General features: G+C 39.4%; 1 protein-coding gene across 9 annotated transcripts in view; it reads left to right on the top strand.

Moving 5' to 3' along the window:
* Positions 1-18,334, top strand: part of agrn (agrin) — a 344,610-nt gene that overhangs the window by 190,916 nt on the left and 135,360 nt on the right. For all 9 annotated transcript variants that reach the window (XM_072449621.1, XM_072449614.1, XM_072449618.1 and 6 more), the window contains one exon: positions 12,278-12,493. In XM_072449621.1, the coding sequence (XP_072305722.1) occupies positions 12,278-12,493 (216 nt within the window). The remainder of the gene's footprint in view (positions 1-12,277; positions 12,494-18,334) is intronic.

Genomic DNA, 18,334 nt, shown 5'->3' with positions numbered 1-18,334 from the left:
AAGAACTTATAATTTGATTAGGATAAAATAATTACATCTTGTAGATTAACCAAACCATAATGTTTGGTCTGTTGTACTTCATTATACTACTTGTTGTAAAAGAAGTGACCTTTCAGCCCATAATTTGCTAAAATAACTTATTATTTGGAAATGCCATGTTTTCTCCTCTAAACACATTCAAAATTCACTCTGACACGGTTGATTATAATGTCAAAAAAACAAAAAAGTAACACCAACTTTGTTTAGTCCCTGCCAGATCTGTGTTATAATTGAATGCTGCGTGAGTACACAAATATCCTGCCAAAAATGACTACAAGTGCATCTCTAATTTGCATGTTAAATATTAGCCAAAATACACCCGGAGTGCACCTAATCAAAAACGCCGCGCTCATAAAACAACTCCATTCCAACTTCGGGCTGCACTGCTGTTTATTTACACTATACGCCGGTGGGACTTCATTAAAATTAAATAAGTATCCCTAACCCGGGAAACGGCTGGAAATAGCATCAAGAGACGGCTGTGCGTTGAGGTGATGGAGCTACAAAGTCATCTGTGAGAGGATATATCATCACAATGGCGTTTGATTAGTCTCTAACAAGCCCCCGCTCCATTCTCCTCACTCATGACCTATTGATTTGAATATATGCTGAAATAACGATTTGAAAATAAATTGGCTTCACTCAAAAATGACGCTACTTTATGTTTACGCAAGTCTAGAGAGTAAAGTTTTCTGCCAGACTGTTTCTGCTTTGAGGCAAGTATATGTTTTGCTGGAAATAATGACGAAGGCGAGGATGAATCTTTGGGCTCTATATTTGACTCAACGTTGTGAAATAATGCATACGGAACAGTACATTTATTCATAGCATGGGAAAGTTTGGCAAGAGCATATGCATCATCATGTGTGATTTAAGCCTGTCAATTTGTCATGACTAGTATGCCAAAATGATTTTTTGGGGGATATTTTGGCCTAGTTTAGAAATAGTTTTAAGTTATGATTCATCGGCGTCTGAATTTGAACTCACAACATCAATGGGAGCTGTAAGTTCCATGCTTGTTTCATGATAAATCAACTCAATTTATCCATAAATATGGTTTTAATAAACTAAGATAAACATAAATAAAATGGTGTATCAATGACAGAAAGCACAAAAACTGCAAACATGTAAGAATTTGTTTTGTCACTAAAGTTCTGGAGTAAAAATGTCTTGATCCTTGGCATGATCCTTCTGGAGGCATTATTGGATATATTAGCTGTTTAGATCCGTACTAAAGACAGTACGTACCAGTTAGATTCTTAAGCACTGAATTTAGGTTTGTACAATTATAAAATTGTGTACATTTTATCCCACACTCCTCACTCTTAAAACATCCATTCCCATAACAACCCAATTAAAGATTTACCCTTAGAGAACTCAAAAAAACATGGACTGAGCTGTTATTTTGGTAAATAGGGGTCCTCTATTACTGTTAGTAGTATTCATAGTATTCATAGTAGAAGTAATGCATTGATTTTCTCATTCTAATTCTTTATTCTCTGGTATTTACTGCTGGAATGTCAACCAATTCCATAAATAAAACATCAGAAATGGCTACTCAATCTCTATCGGACTGGATAAGTGGATGTTCTCTTACAAACGTACACATTTTTTCTACAGATTGTTTATTCTCAGTAATGAAGATCAAGTCGAAGTCGAATCATTTTTTTATATTTCTTCTGTTTCGTTGTCCTTTTTGGTATTTTTTTATAGTGGATCCTTTGTGAGCATATGTTTGCTTTATTCCACACTGTGCGTTCCATGATTGCGCGGGAATCAATAATCAACCGAATTGGGCTCCCAGGGGCCCCTAACCACAGATCAATGCGGCACCTGTCAAGTGGTCTTTTATTTATTTAATTATTTCTGTTTTGGGGGACTGGTTAACCGTCGTTGGATGCTGCAGCGGTGCGTTCCAGTTGCAGATTTATCCGCGGCGGCATCGAACATGACTTGCAGACTTTCGGCTGCATAATGATATTGACGAGTGGTTAAAGGCGAGCGCTGAGCAACTGGTAATCAATGGGTTGCCGATCTGCCGCTGGGCGCACATCCCTTCCCACACACCTCCGGGCCACTGTAGAATCTGTGGAGAGAATTAGATCTCCCAAATTAGATTCTCAGACCAAAGTACAGGGCAGAGAGAGAAATGAAGATGAAATCGAACCAGCACTTTTTGCACCTCCACCAATGTAATATGGGAGACGCAGCACCCAATATCAAGAGCTGTATATTAGCTTCTGGGGCTTAGGTACTTTCATTACCCACTGCAGATAGATATGAGGCTTATAGCGAGCAAGATGTAACGAGAAACTTATTTTATTGTGTGTTTCATATCAGCTTACATCTTAGCCATGGTCAAGAAATGCACCGAGAACATTCACGCATTGATTTCCTGTTAAGAAATCCAATCATTCCAGAAGGATGTGAGTGCATTTAGTGTTTCACGGCTAAGTTATGGGTGGCAATAAATAAGTTAGGTTTATGGGAAGAATGCACTCTAGTTCGCACTGCCGACAACTCTTATGCCTACTGTATAAAGTACCCTGCGAGTAATTGTTGTCAGATTTGATCTTTGCGCTATAGCAGTGTTTTTCAAGCTTCTTGTGGTGGCACGTGAACACATTTTACATTTTTGGGTAATATCTTGGTTAGAACTATAGTAAAAATGGTCCCTGTGATGGATTCGATTTTTGGGTAAAAGCGACAATGTGATTCACTGTTTTTCTGTTTAATGCCCAAACACAGACTTCTTCCCACCCACTCCTCCTATTGGTCGGCTTCTGAAAGGAGTGACAGCTGGATTTGACCAATCATAGGGAAGAGTAAACTTTCAGAAGAAGCAGATTACATTATTTATATTTAAGAGAAAATACAAAATGTAGATGACTTCTTCTAGAACATTGTGATAACGTGTTTTGCCATATTGGCCATTCCTATTCGGAAAGCCAAATCTTCATCTATTTTTTGAAAGTTTATAAAAAATACAGCAATTATCTACTTTTCACGCCATAAAAATAGACTTTTATAGTGGTTGTGAAGTGCTTGAACTAATTATTTATATTGCCTATAAAAAAAAAACAACGTTTCCCGGGAAACCTGAGTAGATTTCTTGATTTTCAGAGATCGATCTGACTGAAATGTATCATGACTGCACACATGGTCCTCGTAAAACCAAAAGTGCGTGTGAAACATAAGTGCACTCTTTCCAAACCACCTGCGAATGACTTCAAGTTTCCGATCCCAGACCACATGAGGCAAATCGCTCTGTTCCGATTGCATCATTGGCTGTTTCCATAGCGACCAGTCCCCACATCACCGGTGCTGATGCAGAGGCTAAAGCCCTCTCACGCGCTGGGGGAGCACATCTGTATTACTTAACGTCACTCCCAAATAAAGACGGCCTTTATTGAGAGCTAAGTGGAAGCGGTGCCCCCCGGGAGTGCTAGATCGTCATGAATCTCAACTCATTCTACTTGGATGTGACGTTGCATCCGCTCCATTGACACTGCCAATAGGTCATCGATCAGTGATACGCGATTTATCACTCTTTTTCTCTTCAACAATAACTACTTGAGTACTAATTATGTCATTTAATACTTGTTTGTATTATTTGTTATGTTATGAGAAGATTTGAAAAATGTACCGTATTTTAAGTTGCACCAGCCAAAAAATGCATAATAGAAAAAAACAAACATATTTAAGTCGCACTGGAGTATAAAATGCGGTTACAAGTGTGAAAATAACAAATAATATCACATATAAGTTGATCCGGAGTATAAGTATATAAGTATAAATATAAGTATAAGTCGCACCCTGGCCTAAACTATGAAAAAAGGGTGCGACTTATAGTCCGGAAAATACGGTTTAGATATTTGACTTACCGGTAGTCGTTATTTTATCCTCAGTGGTAGTTTTAGTAGTAGTTTTTATGGTTATTCTTTTGGTGGTACATGGGTTCTTCTGCAGATCCAATATTTATAGACAATTTATTCAATTTTTTTTGGGTTAGTCCTTGTTTAATATACAACTGTGTGGTCCTATTTTAGACCTGATCTTGGTTTAGACCTGGTGGTACTCGGAAAACAAAATATTTCCTTAAGTGGTAACATGTTTGTGTCCAAAACTGTTGATGTATTTGTTTGTTTTTTGCACTCAAATGTACATTTTCTAGAGTAATCAGTTGATAGCGCTTAATTAATGCACCATTTTGGCGACTCTACCCAACTGGCCTCAGCTCTTCTGCTGAACTTTCCCCTATTCCAGTCGCCTGCTTAAAGTTCACTACTGTCAATTATTAATGTGCACCCTCCTGCTTTTTTCCTTTACCTTTTGCATTGTGAGCAAAGCTATGAAATTATTCACAACATACTGGACACACACTATAGTCTCACTTCCACAAGCAGTTTTTGTCAAGGCGATTTCTTCTGCAAAAGTTTATTGTTTCTTACTACTTTATGCTTGCCACAGTGGTCAATTTTTGTCCTCGGTTTTGGGCTTTGTGTGAGGTAAATGCAACTAGGCGGCACAACAGTGAAACTGATAGAGCGCTCAGCTGCGAACAATGGCTTTGGGGAGAGCTTGTGCACAGAGACGATTGCAGAGGAACTGTTTCTACAGGGTTACATATATTGAAAGTGTCTGTCTGAATCGGAGTGGAGAGGGAGAGACGCAGTACACAATGTGGCATATGCATTCTACATTCTGCCAAAGTGTATGGATGCTTCCACGCCAGTGCCTACCAAGTATCGCTACTTGTATCTTTTTGGTTTGGTTTGACTAGCAAGTTATCACAGAGTATAGACAATATGACAAGGCAAAGTCTCGCCAGAAAAGAAATATAAAAAACTTTAAGGAAAAATTGCTTGCCAATAATCAAATTTGTATATTATTTTGAAAAAGAGGCGGTATAAAAGCAGCAAAGCAAATTAGGCAATTATTACTCTACTAGCTACAGTATGAAATCTATCTCTTATGGGTGTAATTCAAAGTATTATACAAAAGAACGTGACCTGAGTAGATTTTCCAGGTATGTAACTTTTCTGGTATGGATAGGTAAAGGGTGCATTTTTACTATATAAACGCCTAAATAAACCAGAACAATTGTAACGATGAGCATTTTATACAAATGCCATTTATAATGCCGGTGTCTATAAAATAGTCTTTCTCTGACTGTGACTGTCTTTCATTGGTTTGTGCAAGAAGCCATGACCTGGAGACTTATGGCTCTGCAAGTGTAATGCTCCCTTTGTCTCTCCTCTCTTCCTCACCTCCTCTTTTCCTCTCCTCCTCTCAGCTCCTTCTCCTCCTCTCAGCTCCTTCTCCCCCTCTCCTCCTCTCAGCTCCTTCTCCTCCTCCTCCTCCTCCTCTCAGCTCCTTCTCCTCCTCCTCCTCCTCTCAGCTCCTTCTCCTCCTCCTCCTCCTCTCAGCTCCTTCTCCTCCTCCTCCTCCTCTCAGCTCCTTCTCCCCCTCTCCTCCTCTCAGCTCCTTCATACCCTCTCCTCTCAGCTCCTTCTTCCCCTCTCCTCCTCTCAGCTCCCTCTCAGAAAAGAAAAAGTAATGCGTGCATTATTACCCCACATGTCTGACCTGTAACCTTTAGACATGCACAATCATTCCGTTGCTCCAGCACCATTGAAGGATTGATGACATTTCTCCAAGGACAATGCTGCATTTCCTGATTATTTCCTCCATATTGACATCAGTTTTGTACGTCTGGGTCACCTTGAATCCATTCTGGCAGACTTGTACAGTGTATATAAATAATGTTGAGACAATGCACAAAAGCACCAAGAGAGCACAAAGTCACAAAGGACAACTCCTCATTCCATTTTAGTGTTAAATATTGCAGAAATCACTAGAGACGTTTCCAGCTGACAGCTCTGACTACCTGCATAAAATCAGCTTGGCTCTTGACCTGGACATCAAATGCTTCACAGTGCATTGTAACTCCTCCACACTTTCTCATGACATTACTCCCTCCGCTTGTCTCCTCATAATCGTGATGCACCGTCTGCTCCCCGAGGCTCATGTCGTGTTTAATGCTTGAGCTATCCAAACAGGAACCTAGCGTTACCTGAGACAAGCTCTGGTCGGACATGCTGTCTTCTTGCCCAATGGGATTTGCCGGTTCCGGCTGCGGGGGGAGAAAATGCTTGAAAATGCTTGAAAGTGAAGTTTTTAATGCCACAGGGATGGATAAAGGTTACCGTACACTGTTACATGGACACTTGTATACAGCTGTCTTTTATTTGTGCAGAGGGTGCTCTAAAATGGCCTTTGTTCGGGAAAAGTGGCTGTAGAAAATTATGACTCGTTTGTTGCAAGCAGAGAAAAATAAAAGCGATAAAAAGCGAAACAATTTTACATGTCTTTGTCTTGTTTTGAGTGGACAGTGTAACTCCATATTAAATACTCTTTTGATTATGTTAGGATTAAGCACATAACAATATTAAAATAATCAAAAAATGTATTCACGATTACTGAGACCTCCAGGAAATAAGCACATTTAAAAAAAATCATTCAGGTTTATGAAATTGATCGTGTAAATGTGTGTATATAAAAAAGTTCTTTGCATTTATATGTTTTTTTTAACTATGGATTGAACTAGAAACTCTTTTACAATTACATTTCATACAATTATATATGACCTGAATAATCACAATCATCAATTCAATGTTGACAACCTTAGTTATGTTGTCCCATCAACAAAAATCTGCTGCACATACTATTAAATGATCCTGCATAATCTTTTTACAGCCCATTTGTCCAAAATTAAGTACAGCGCATAAACAACAAAATTGGGTCCTCCTGCAAGAAATGCTCCTCCATATTTGTGAAGTCTGTACTCTTTCACCAGTCTTGTCTTCTGCACAATTGATCGAAATTACACTTTTATGTATAACATGAATTGGTTTCATCACCATAAACAAGTCATCTCCAGTTATTCTTTGCGCAGTTGGATTGTCGTATGTCACAGTTTGCTTGATTTTGGAAAGGAACTCTCAGCACTAGTTCTTTTTACTAAGGCAGGTGAACTCTTTGCTCTCTCGAACCCCACACAATGCACCATATCATGTTTTCTTGATGGTAAAGTAACACTTCTAACTGCGGGAAATGTCCTCCTCATCCACATTGCGGTAATTCCTCCACAGTCTTCCCAGAGACCAACTGCCAATCACACAAGTTCACGACCAGCGCATTTCACATCACCTGTTGACAAAGATTTTATTTTATTTTTGGTACCCTGACAGTGAACTTGGATTTCCAGCCCCTGCAGATACAACTTGCTTTCTTGTGTTAAAAAAATCACAAGTGTCAAATCTCTGTGTCCCGAGGAGCTGGTGGATTTTCCCAGGAAAGGACGGCTCACTCCACAAGTATTCCGTTTGTGTGCCTGGTCTGGGGTGCACTTGATACCTGGACTTTGAAACTGCAGGCAGCTCAGTGTCAGCCTTTTGTCAGTCTGCATGGCTACGGGCGAGAAGGAAAACATTGCCCCTGCTAGAGATCTAACTCCATCTGACAAGCTCATTTTTATGCTAACTGAATGTTTTGTTCACATGGAATACGGTATTTTTGGGGGATTTTAGGTTGTAATCATCACAGGTAGCTATCATCATTTCATGTGGTTTTGTCTGACAAAATCTTGCATGTAAGATGTATGTTTGTTCTAGCTTTAGTTGTTTAGTGATTAATCGATAGATGCTTTTATTGGTCGACTAACTATAATTGGGAGATTTTAAAGGATTCATATTCACAACAGCAGAAAGGAGAAAGCGTGGAGTGAGTTATCTTGAGATTTGGGAGGGAATTGTGAGTTTAATTGGTCTATTTACAGCTAATTACACTGTCTACAACTATGTATATTCTTTTAAATCATTGAGATCATTTTGAGAGCTTTTGCTAGCGCCACGCCCATTTTGAGTAGACTCATCGAAGCAGAGAACATGTCTTTAGTCACTCACATTTTAGTTGGTTAGTCAACTGCTTCTCTAGATTGTACTACATTTGACAGAGTAACTAAATGGAATACAAAGGCTTACCATAGATGGAGTTTTACTGATTCAAGTAGCTTAATATTTTCTACCACGGTTAGGGTGAAATAAGGAAATTGGTTTCTGAGTTTTTGTTTTCATTATTGTTTAGGAATCAATCAGGATTTACAATGGTACAATAAAAAACTTCCTTCATTTAAATATTGCACTACAATATGTGGTCTTTTGTAAGCGTTTTGGCTCAAGACCAGAATCATATAGGGTTTTACTGCCAAATGCACAGAGACAAAACTATTGCTACTTTCCTTGGCTATATTTATTTGGAAATTTGCACTGCAAAACATTCATCACGTATATTAGAAATACCAATATTGTTTTTCTGTTAAATGTTAGAATTATGTGTTTATAGCTCTGTAAATAAAAAAGACATGGACAAAAGCCAGTGTCAAGCTAGCCAAAACAATCCTAAAATGGTTCAAATCTGTGACATAATATTACTTATTGTATTCCATATTCTATATACTGCAATATATTGTACATATGTTTTGATTAATACACCGATGTTGTATTGGTAGCACAAAAGGACTTGCAGCAAACACATAAAAACGCAAGATAGAGATTATCCTGCACAGGTCACACAACGATGTCGTACTATTCCGGTAACAAAAGGTGCTATTGAACCACATTCTCACCCCTGTATTGTTCCCATATAGTCCCATCTGCCACTGCTCTCCCCTTCCCCGCACACATGTGACTCCTATCGATACCACGCACATCTTGTCACCCTGCTCCCCAGCACTGGGCCTTCACGCTCCGCACACCTGTGTCACTGCACCGTGGATCTGTGCGTGTGCGTAATGCCTACTACTGCTGCCGCTACCTCCCAGACAGAATACAGATGCGCTCTCTTCCGTATGCCGCCTCCCCCCCTCCGCGATCCTGCCTCAACACAGAGAAGCCCGGGTATAGCTGTCGTGCGCTCCCACAGGGAACACTGGGCAAGTCAAAAACAGCCTCATCGCCTGTCACTCCACGCACAGAGGAGGAAGTGTGTGTGCTGCACATGAACAAGGTCTATGCAACAAAAGACATTGGAAAACAGAATTTACACATTAAAAAAGTGTGTGTGCCAGATGTGCCAGGGGCTCGAGATGTTGGGAACATTTTCATTTGATTTGATAATATATATGTGGAGATACTTGAGCACAGCAGAAAATGGGCTGAATGCCTTCGCCAATCATTACTTAATAGAGAATGCACGGGGATTTTACTGTTAAACATCACATCTTATCTTTGTGCCTCCAGGCGAGACGCTATATCCACATTTCAGTCAGAACAGAAAGTCAGAAAATTGCCATATAAAGCTGTGTAAAGTGCATTGAGTCCGCCTTGGAGGTAATTTTTTGAAATATTTGTCAACTAATTCTGTGGTATGCTATGAGCTGAGAAAATAGGTGTTATGACTCTGATAGAGCAGTAGTTGCCTCAAAATGACCCGTAAGGAAATGTGTTTCATTTGTAAATATACTCCACCAGGATGTCGCCCAGCAGCGTCACTTCAGCTTTGTCTGGGTCAAATTGAGTAAAAATGTCCAATCCAAACAACAGATCAGGTAATCAAAAACATAATTGCTTCATTGATTGGCTATTTAACTCTATGCAGCGACACAGCAGTGGTTAGTGCTCTCACTTCACAGCAAGAAGGTCCTAGGATCAATTCCTAATCCCGCATGTGGCCTCTCTCTTTCTCCCTCGCTCCCTCTCTCTCGCTCTCTCCCCCCACTCGTCACAGTCCCTTCCCCAGCTGGGGAACATGCCGCCTGCTCACTGGTCTGAGTGGACATGGTGCCTGCTCCAGCTCTGGCCTGGGAGCCCCTGATAAGAGCAGCTGTGTCTAACATGTATATCCACTGACTGCATGTCCCTGCTTCAGAGGACTAGTTTATGGAGCGTTATGCTTTGGGCGATGGATTTCCAATCAGGTGTGCCATCTCTTAAAATGGGGCTGCCAGCGGGCTTGCCTCTACCGTCAGAGTTTGCACCGTGATAAGCCATTTACAATAATTACTATATTGACTTTCCATTTGAAGTTTGAAGAATGAGAAATAAATAAATAAGTAATCACTGTGGATATTGCTTTTGCTATAATAATAATAATAATAATAATAATAATATATTATTATTATTATTATTACTACTATTATTCAAAGTTAAACATAAAACAGCAAAAACAAACAAGACAAGACCAGACCAGAGAGAACAAATTAGGAAAAAATAAGAAAGGGAACTGAGGTATCCAAAGAATATAAAGTTAAGGCACACAAAGTTCAAAATAAAAGTACTATTTTGTCCATGTTGGTCAAATTTATAAATCTAAATATGATTTTCTTTTTTTTCTCTTCCATTTTCCATATTTCTTTTATGGTGTCAGTCCAGTTCTTGATGTTAGTGCAGTTTGTGATGGCCTTTTTCTCAGCTGTCAGCTGTCCATCAAAACAAAATACAGTAGATCGGCTGTCCAGAGTATTTGATATTTTATTTAGATATTATTATTTTTAGATTATTATTTCTCTTGGAAGTTCTGATTTCAGTTAGGAAGTTATAATGGTTGTTGCTTTCATTATAATAACTATTTGTAAATACCTATAAAAGTCCTGTTTCTCCAGGCCGAAGGATTCTTTCAGCATATCAACACTTTTCTGTCCACTACTTTTCAAGATGCATTGTGTGCGCTACTTTTCCACCCACTGGACATTCGTACAGCGCTACAAAAGTGTGTTTTAATGCCCCTTAATCTCGGAACTGGTGTGGATATTTGGAGCCAGCCCATGTGCTTCACTAGACTAGTAATTATTATACATTTTGGTTGTATGGTTATCAACATTTCCAAATTTGCTGTTGCGACAGGCCTCAGAAAGTTGCACACTCCCTAATACAGCCAGGCCGCCTTTTTGAGTAACGTCTGACAAAGTTTAGTGTTTGCTGTTTCACACCTGATCAAAGTCACGGACGCAGTGGGAAGTGTGGGCTCAGAGTCTTAGGAGTGATGCGTGTGGCGGCTTACCGTGTTTCACTAACCTTGTGTTGTGTTTTCATCCTGGACGGTGGATCACATTGATGTTTTCAAATTCTGCTATCTCTTCTAGGGATAAAAGGCACTGTCCACAGCCGTCTGCATTGATTTTATGGGAGTTTTTTTCCTACATTGGAGCCCATGTTTTCAATAGACACAGCAGGCGGTGAGGGGAGTGAGCGACTATGCCTGGTTGGACAAATTCTCCCTTGAATGAATTGACGGCATCTGTTTGCTTTGCGCTCTAGGATCACTGCTAATCCCTGATGCACTGGCGGTGTTGAACTGTGCCCGTCTGCTGATATAAGGGAACTTTTAGTGCGGCTAAAGTCAGACATTAAAACTTCACTAAAGGAAAACCGCACTGCAGAAGAGAACGGAACTAAATTGAGTCTGTAATTAGTTCACTTGGGTCTGATAGAAGCGCATTTAATTAATACAGTGGTGATGTGGTGTTTACTGGCCTGTGCAGTGGTGAAATTGTGGGACATGATTATCCCAACCAAGAGTTAAAAAAAAGTGGTTATGAGCTGAAATTATACAGTGTGGACTACATTTACCAAAAATCTAATTCGATTTTTCTGTCAGCACCAAGTTTATTTTTTTATTGAAAATTGTGTATGCAGTCAATGTTGAAAAAACTTTTTGGACAATTTGATTTGCTGTTTGCTGTTCACAGTGATTCATATTTATTTTTATTCTGTTTTGTGTAGTTTAATGAAAAATCTACATCATGTAATGAGAATGACAATCGGCTGCTGGACCATTTTAGACCAGAAAGGACACTCTGAGGAAATAAACAATATCAACGCAGGAAATTAAAACATGTTTTGGGAATTATTTTAGGGAAAGAATCCATGAGCATTTTGTTAATCCCGAAAAATGATTTAATATTTTCAATTTTATTGCCTCTATATCCTCCCATATACTGTAAGGCCTATTCTTTGCCAGGTTTGTTGTTTGATTTCATACTAAAAATCAGGGTCAGTGTCATGTGGCTGCAGGCGACTCTCTGCTTGGATGCGATGCAGGCATGTGGAATTGTTTTTAATGCACTTTAAAGCAAATTGTAACATTTTGTGTATGAAAAGCACTTTATAAATAAAGATTGATTGAGTGATACTACTTCTACTGCATATGTCATCTTTATGTGTCTTGTCTTTTCCAGGCTGCAGAGAAATGCTGTGTGGCTTTGGTGCCGTCTGTGAGCGTAACCCGACTGACCCATCCAAGGCTGAGTGTGTGTGTAAGAGAGTGGAGTGCCCCCTACTGGTGACTCCTGTCTGCGGCTCCGACTCCTCCACCTACACCAACGAGTGTGAGCTGGATAAAGCCCAGTGCATCAACCAGCGGCGCATCAAGGTTCTTCGCAAAGGGCCATGCTGTAAGTCTCTGCTCCTCACCCACTCTCACACCCTTTAAATAGACCTCATAATCTATTCAGTCAGCCTGCCAGAGCGGCTACGTACAATTGCATTTGCTATTTCCAGAACTGGAGAACTCATCTGCCATATGTGATTGTTTCAAAGTATTTGACAGTATGATAAAGATGGCTTTTTGAAATCACGTAAAAGCTGGGTCTCTGTACTTGTTTGGTCCGGATTTGTGTGCCGTTTAGTTCAGGTTTCATAGTGGGACCTGGACATTATCGTTGGAGAAACTTACAAGTTGTGTCTGTTGGTTTCTGATTGACCACAAAACATAATAATGTTTTTGTTTTTTATAATAAGATTAAAAATACGTAACTATGAAAATTTGTCTATTATTATAGTCTTTTTTTTATGTCATTTTAACCCAATAAAGCATGAGGTATTGGTACAGCGTCTCAAGCTTGATTGCTTTTGTTTAAATTGATTATACTCCCTTGGTATTGCTATAATGTGATGATCAGTTCAATCAAAACTCTTATTAGTTAAAAAGTACACATACAGTAGGGCAACCTCATGTTTGAAACTGACACACTTTTCGATACCATCTTTTAATTGAAGTTGAACACGTGGGCAGCATGTTTTACTAGCACCTTAAGTAAATGCTTTGTTTATCTGAGCTATACTACAACATCTTTGGAAATATATGGAGGCCATTAATGTCGTGGTCCATGGAGCAGGTTTGAGCGGCTGTTATATGAACTGTTGCCATTAGCTGTATTGAGCGCTGTGAGAGGTGAAATTGGTGCCTTTGATCCAGAGAAAGATCAATGTTGGTATAGGATCAGTGAATGTACAATATTTCAGAAAGTAATCTGACCCGCACTGGCAGCTTCCATTAGACTTCAATCAGAGCTCTGTAGAAAGGCCAGGCGGTGGAGGTGTGTTGTAGGGAGTGTGGGAAAGAGAGAGAAAGTTGTTGTTGTTGTTGTTGTTTTATGGCGGTTGGCATCCAATTGTTGCATTACCGCCAGACTTTATTCCTCAGACTTTTCGTAGTCCTCAGACTGTCGTAGTCCGTTGTTGTTGGAGAGAGAAAGTTTATTTTATTGTATGCAAGTCACACGATTGGCCGATGATGTAATAAAGTCTAATAAAGTTAATTCCAATATAGTATTATGAGTTCAAAGCAATAAATTGGAGCATTAATTGATATTTGCACTAGCCGTATGAAATTTTGTTTCAAATACAGGACTTTTTCTATTGTTTAAACCCATTGTGTATGGAGGTGGAAGATGTATCCAAATAATGTTTTGGAGACATGAATAATTAAAATATAAAAAATATTGTCTACTAATAACTATTGTAAAAATTCAATGAATAGAATGTGTGGAGAGAGTATGGAGTTATATTGCTGATTTTGTGGTTATTTTACAGTCTGTTCACATCTTTGTAATACTTGAACTTCAACAAGACATTTACTGACACGTTTTAGCACATTTCTGTACAAATAATGTCAAGGAGATTATCTCAAAACTATTTAAGTAACACATTTTTTGTCAATAATGCCCTTTTTTCTGCAGATTTTATAGATTGAAATGGTCAGTCCCAGTGTTATTGGCGCAATTGAATCAAAGGAGCCTTTGAGATCTGTTTTCTTTCAAATATATTGATGATGCTTGATCCGCACATTCTTATCTGAAATTTGAAAATTAAATCCTCCAATTTTAACGCTGCCCTAAATAAATTTGATTAGCAAATCTCCATCGAGGCTTAAGTCGATATTGTTTGGTTTGGCGTTTCGCAATGGAACTAACCCTTGCCAATGTTTAAATCTGCAATATCCCATTAGCTGCACTAAACAGGCCATCATAGTGAAGAAAATGGCTTTATATTAGGTCCTTTCCACACACACAACAGCCACTTTTCTTCCTGCATTTATCCCTCCAATAATAAAACACTTCCCCATTATGTCCCATCCATTGTCTCTCCAATATGGCCGCTCTCCCAGTGCTTAAGCGCCACCTGCACTCACACCAAACAAAAAGTGTGCTTCTCCCCAAGGCCCTGCGGCGGGTGCACGGCTTTCGTTGCCACTCTTTAGAATAGCCAGGCCGTTCCAGCTTGTGAGGGGGGGGTCTTGCCAACATAACGCTGCAGTAGCTTGGGTAAATAGCCTTAGTGCATTGTCTGTGTGGAGCCTGAGCTGCCAGAGTGGGCCCAGTGCTGATTCCAGGGCTCTGATTACAGTACCTGGCACCGACGATGAGCCTGCTGAGTGTTCAAAGAGGAAGGAGTGGAATGGAGTGGCCGCAGAGTGGAGAGGAGAAAAATAGACATTAGGAATAAATGTATATGTGTTGAAAGTATTGGTATTAATCAAATCCATAGCAAGGCCCTCAAGATATCAAATTAACTTGTCACTTAAGTAAAAAATGTATTTATCTGCCATATAAAATAATTTGTGGCATGATTGTGTAAAATGATGGCCATATCTTTAGCTTAGTCCCACTTCTAGTTCCATGTTTACTTATTAGTCTGGTCAAAAAGGCAAATCTGATGCGCTGAGGACAAACTGGGAATGGCACATGGGCACACACACACTGGGGCCCCTCCCCAACCAGTACTGGAACTGATATATCGCCCATCCCTAGTCTGAGGCACAGTTTTGGCCTGCGTCTGCCACTCTATCCCAGGGCAGCTTCAGCCACAGAAGTAGCTTGCGTTTTAGTGTTGAGTGTCTTTGAAAGCATTACAAGAACACTGTATCATTATCATTGCATGTCTTTAACTACGTTCTTTTTTGTTTGGTGCAATTTATTCCCAAATTCTAAAGTAGTGACTACAAAGGATCCAAACTGGCTGAATCAAAAGAAAGATTACCCAGTTAAACCCGACAGTTTTGCATGATTAAATTCACCTCTTCATTCACCTTAGATTTTCTTTGTAGATTAGTTTTTGTTTCATGTTTCAATCAGTGTATTTTAAATCCATATTCCTTTGTATTTCCCAGGCTCTAAGTACAGAAGTGTAATAATAATAGTGGTTAGAGGTCTAAGGCCATCAACAGCCCTGCAATTACCTCTGCCAACTCCAGCGGCCCAGACACTCACACACAATAAATAAGTACAACATACTTCGAATAACGCCTCTAATGACAGTATTGCTGTGTACTCTTTGCCAGACTTCACCAGAATGCATTGCAGCTGTGAAGAAGAATCATAACCATATTTCCAACCCTTTGTGGCATGCTCTTTGCAGTGTAATTGGTGGTGACCTGTGTCTAATAAAATGGGATTTTGTCCAGGTCAGGGCACCAACTGTGACCTAGTTGGGATTACTTAACATAATGCTTAGGCTAAAGCTATTAACCTCAAAGTAAAGGTAGGTGGGCAGACAAGGAACGTACTGAATACATAATGGATGATATAGCAATTGTTTGTTTGTGGTAACTAATGCTTTTACATTATCTGTTTTGTATTCAATGTAAAAGTATAATAAATTGGATGTGCTGGGTTTGATTTTCTATATTCTTCCTGTTTGCCTATGTTTCATCTAGTTGCTGTGGTTTCTTACTAAAACAAATATGAAAAGAAGGACCAGCAGTCTCCCGTAGTGAGATTCTTAGCCTCAGTTCAGCTTTAAACAAGTTATATTCACAACAATTGAGTATTGAAATAATTGTCAACTATGTAATGAATCAAATAATCTTTAACTAGTCAATACACAGACTCCAAAAGATGCCAGAGAAAAGGTTTTATGACTCACAAAAAGAACATTAAAACATTGTTCTCATCACAGAAAAACGTTATCTTCATATTTATTAGCTGGTCTGCTTTAATGAAACAGTGATGTCCCAGTCTGCCTTGCTGAACCTCTTACCTCCTCTTTTCATGTGTGCTATTTATTTTCAGCTGAATTTGTACAGTGTGGTCAACTCAATACAAGCAATTATCGTCAAGTATGTGCCAACTACTTATACGGCTGTCGTGCCGCAGTTTATTTACCTTGCCTTTTATTGCTACAGACCCGCTAAAAGCTCCCACGCACAGTCAAATGACTCTAGTCAATGGGCAATGCTCTGACTGAGGGATGAGGGGTCTGAGCAGCCAGTTTGATTTGTGTGAACGTGCTCGTGAAGGCAGAGATTTGAAGATAAGAGGATATACTGTATATGGCCAGGATCCAGAGGTGGATAGAGTAGCCAAAAATAGTCAAGTAAGCGTACCTTTACTTCGAAATAATATTACTCAATAAAAGTACAAAATAACAGTCCAAGAAATTATATGAATTCTGCAATTTTTTCTCGGCCGCACGACGCAATGAGAGAAATAAAATCATATCTGAAGGAGCGTTTCAAGAAACACATAATTTCTCACAGCGGGAAAAGTAATCACAACTTTTATACAACTCTTACATTGTCGAATATATGACTCAAGTAGGAGAAAAAGTATGGTGTCTGAAAACTAAACTCCAAGAAGTTTAGAATGGTGTTATAACTGTTGTCAGTAAATTTAATAAATGTATACCCACTTCTGCCAAGGTCAGGTATGAATGACATAGGTTTGGCGCCAATAGTTTGGTATTATACAAGCAATATAATAGATACGCTTATATAGAGCCAAACAGTCAAAAAGAGAGACAAGAAGCCAATGTCATGTTGAACTAAAAAGTCCAAATGGATTGAATTTATACTATGAAAGCAGCTCAAATAAACCCTTTTTCAAATCAATATCAGCCGAAGATATATTTTCTACTCATCTACTTAGTTTGCAGATGAATGCCCAGAGATAATTTGTGGAGTTTGGCATCAGCAAGTTTGTTCATATATAGTTCAGTGGATATTTGTTCTAAAGACGACTGCGCTTTCCATCATCTGTTTCCTGCAGTGAGGAACAAGAAACATGTGTGTTCAATAATGTGGATGCAGCAATTTATCTGTATCTGGATAGAAAAAAAAGCCATCTGAAATCAAGTGGCAAGCACTCTTTTCCACTAAATTTAAGTGTTACACAGGGGTCTGGACAGGTCATTCAGCAAAGATTATGGAGTTGTCAGGTGTGATGGAGGAGAGACAGAGGAGGCTGGAATGTGGTATGTGCAGAGGAGGGCAGGAGAGAGCAGGAGTCTGGGGAATCACAGCACTTTTAACTTGAAGAATACTGTGGGCGGCTGGCTTGGTGCTTTTGTGCACAGCCTGGTTTGACTCATTCCATTTGAATGGTGGGTTAAGTGAATTGGCCGGCTTTCTGAGAAGCCGTCATGTCCAATTCAAATCAACTCTCCAAGTCTTATCTGGTCCTCAGGAGAGCAGACAAAAGATGTTTTCGTTGCTAGATTATCCTCCCTTTACTGGACGCCTTTTTGACTTGAGCGTTTGTTAAAGCAGGGGCAGGTACTTCGCAGACACACTGCTGCTCAGCCTTAGATAGTTCCCACAGGCAAACTTCACTTTTACTCTAAACTCTAAACCACAAAAGTGTTGATTTCTTGGCTGTCAGAGCTACAGCATAAAGGCTGAAAGTGTTTTGGGAAAAATGACCAACAGTAAAAAGTCTACAGAGGGTTTAGTCGGGCTGCAAATGTGCGATATTTAAGAAATGTGCGTGACAAGTATTTTTGCTTGCAATTGGTCAGATTTATTTTGGCAAACATTTTGACTTAATAAAATGTTCTGATATGTTTTCTTGCGTTTCTTTTTAATCGTCCACTTAATATTCTGCAGTCATTAAGATCTGAAGAACATTCCTGCATTTTTCCCTTGGCCACTGTATGCTGCTTTCACACCTGATTGCACTGGCTCATTTGTTTTTTGGATGATATAATGGTGTCGTATTGAACACTTGTGGGGTCTTCAG

This window comes from Eucyclogobius newberryi, unplaced genomic scaffold (genome assembly GCF_026437365.1).
Source record: "Eucyclogobius newberryi isolate DKJ021-1_F unplaced genomic scaffold, fEucNew1.0.hap1 SCAF_17, whole genome shotgun sequence".
Lineage (NCBI taxonomy): Eukaryota > Metazoa > Chordata > Actinopteri > Gobiiformes > Gobiidae > Eucyclogobius > Eucyclogobius newberryi.
The sequence above is the reverse complement of the archived record's forward strand: the minus strand, read 5'-3'. Positions and strand labels throughout refer to the sequence as shown.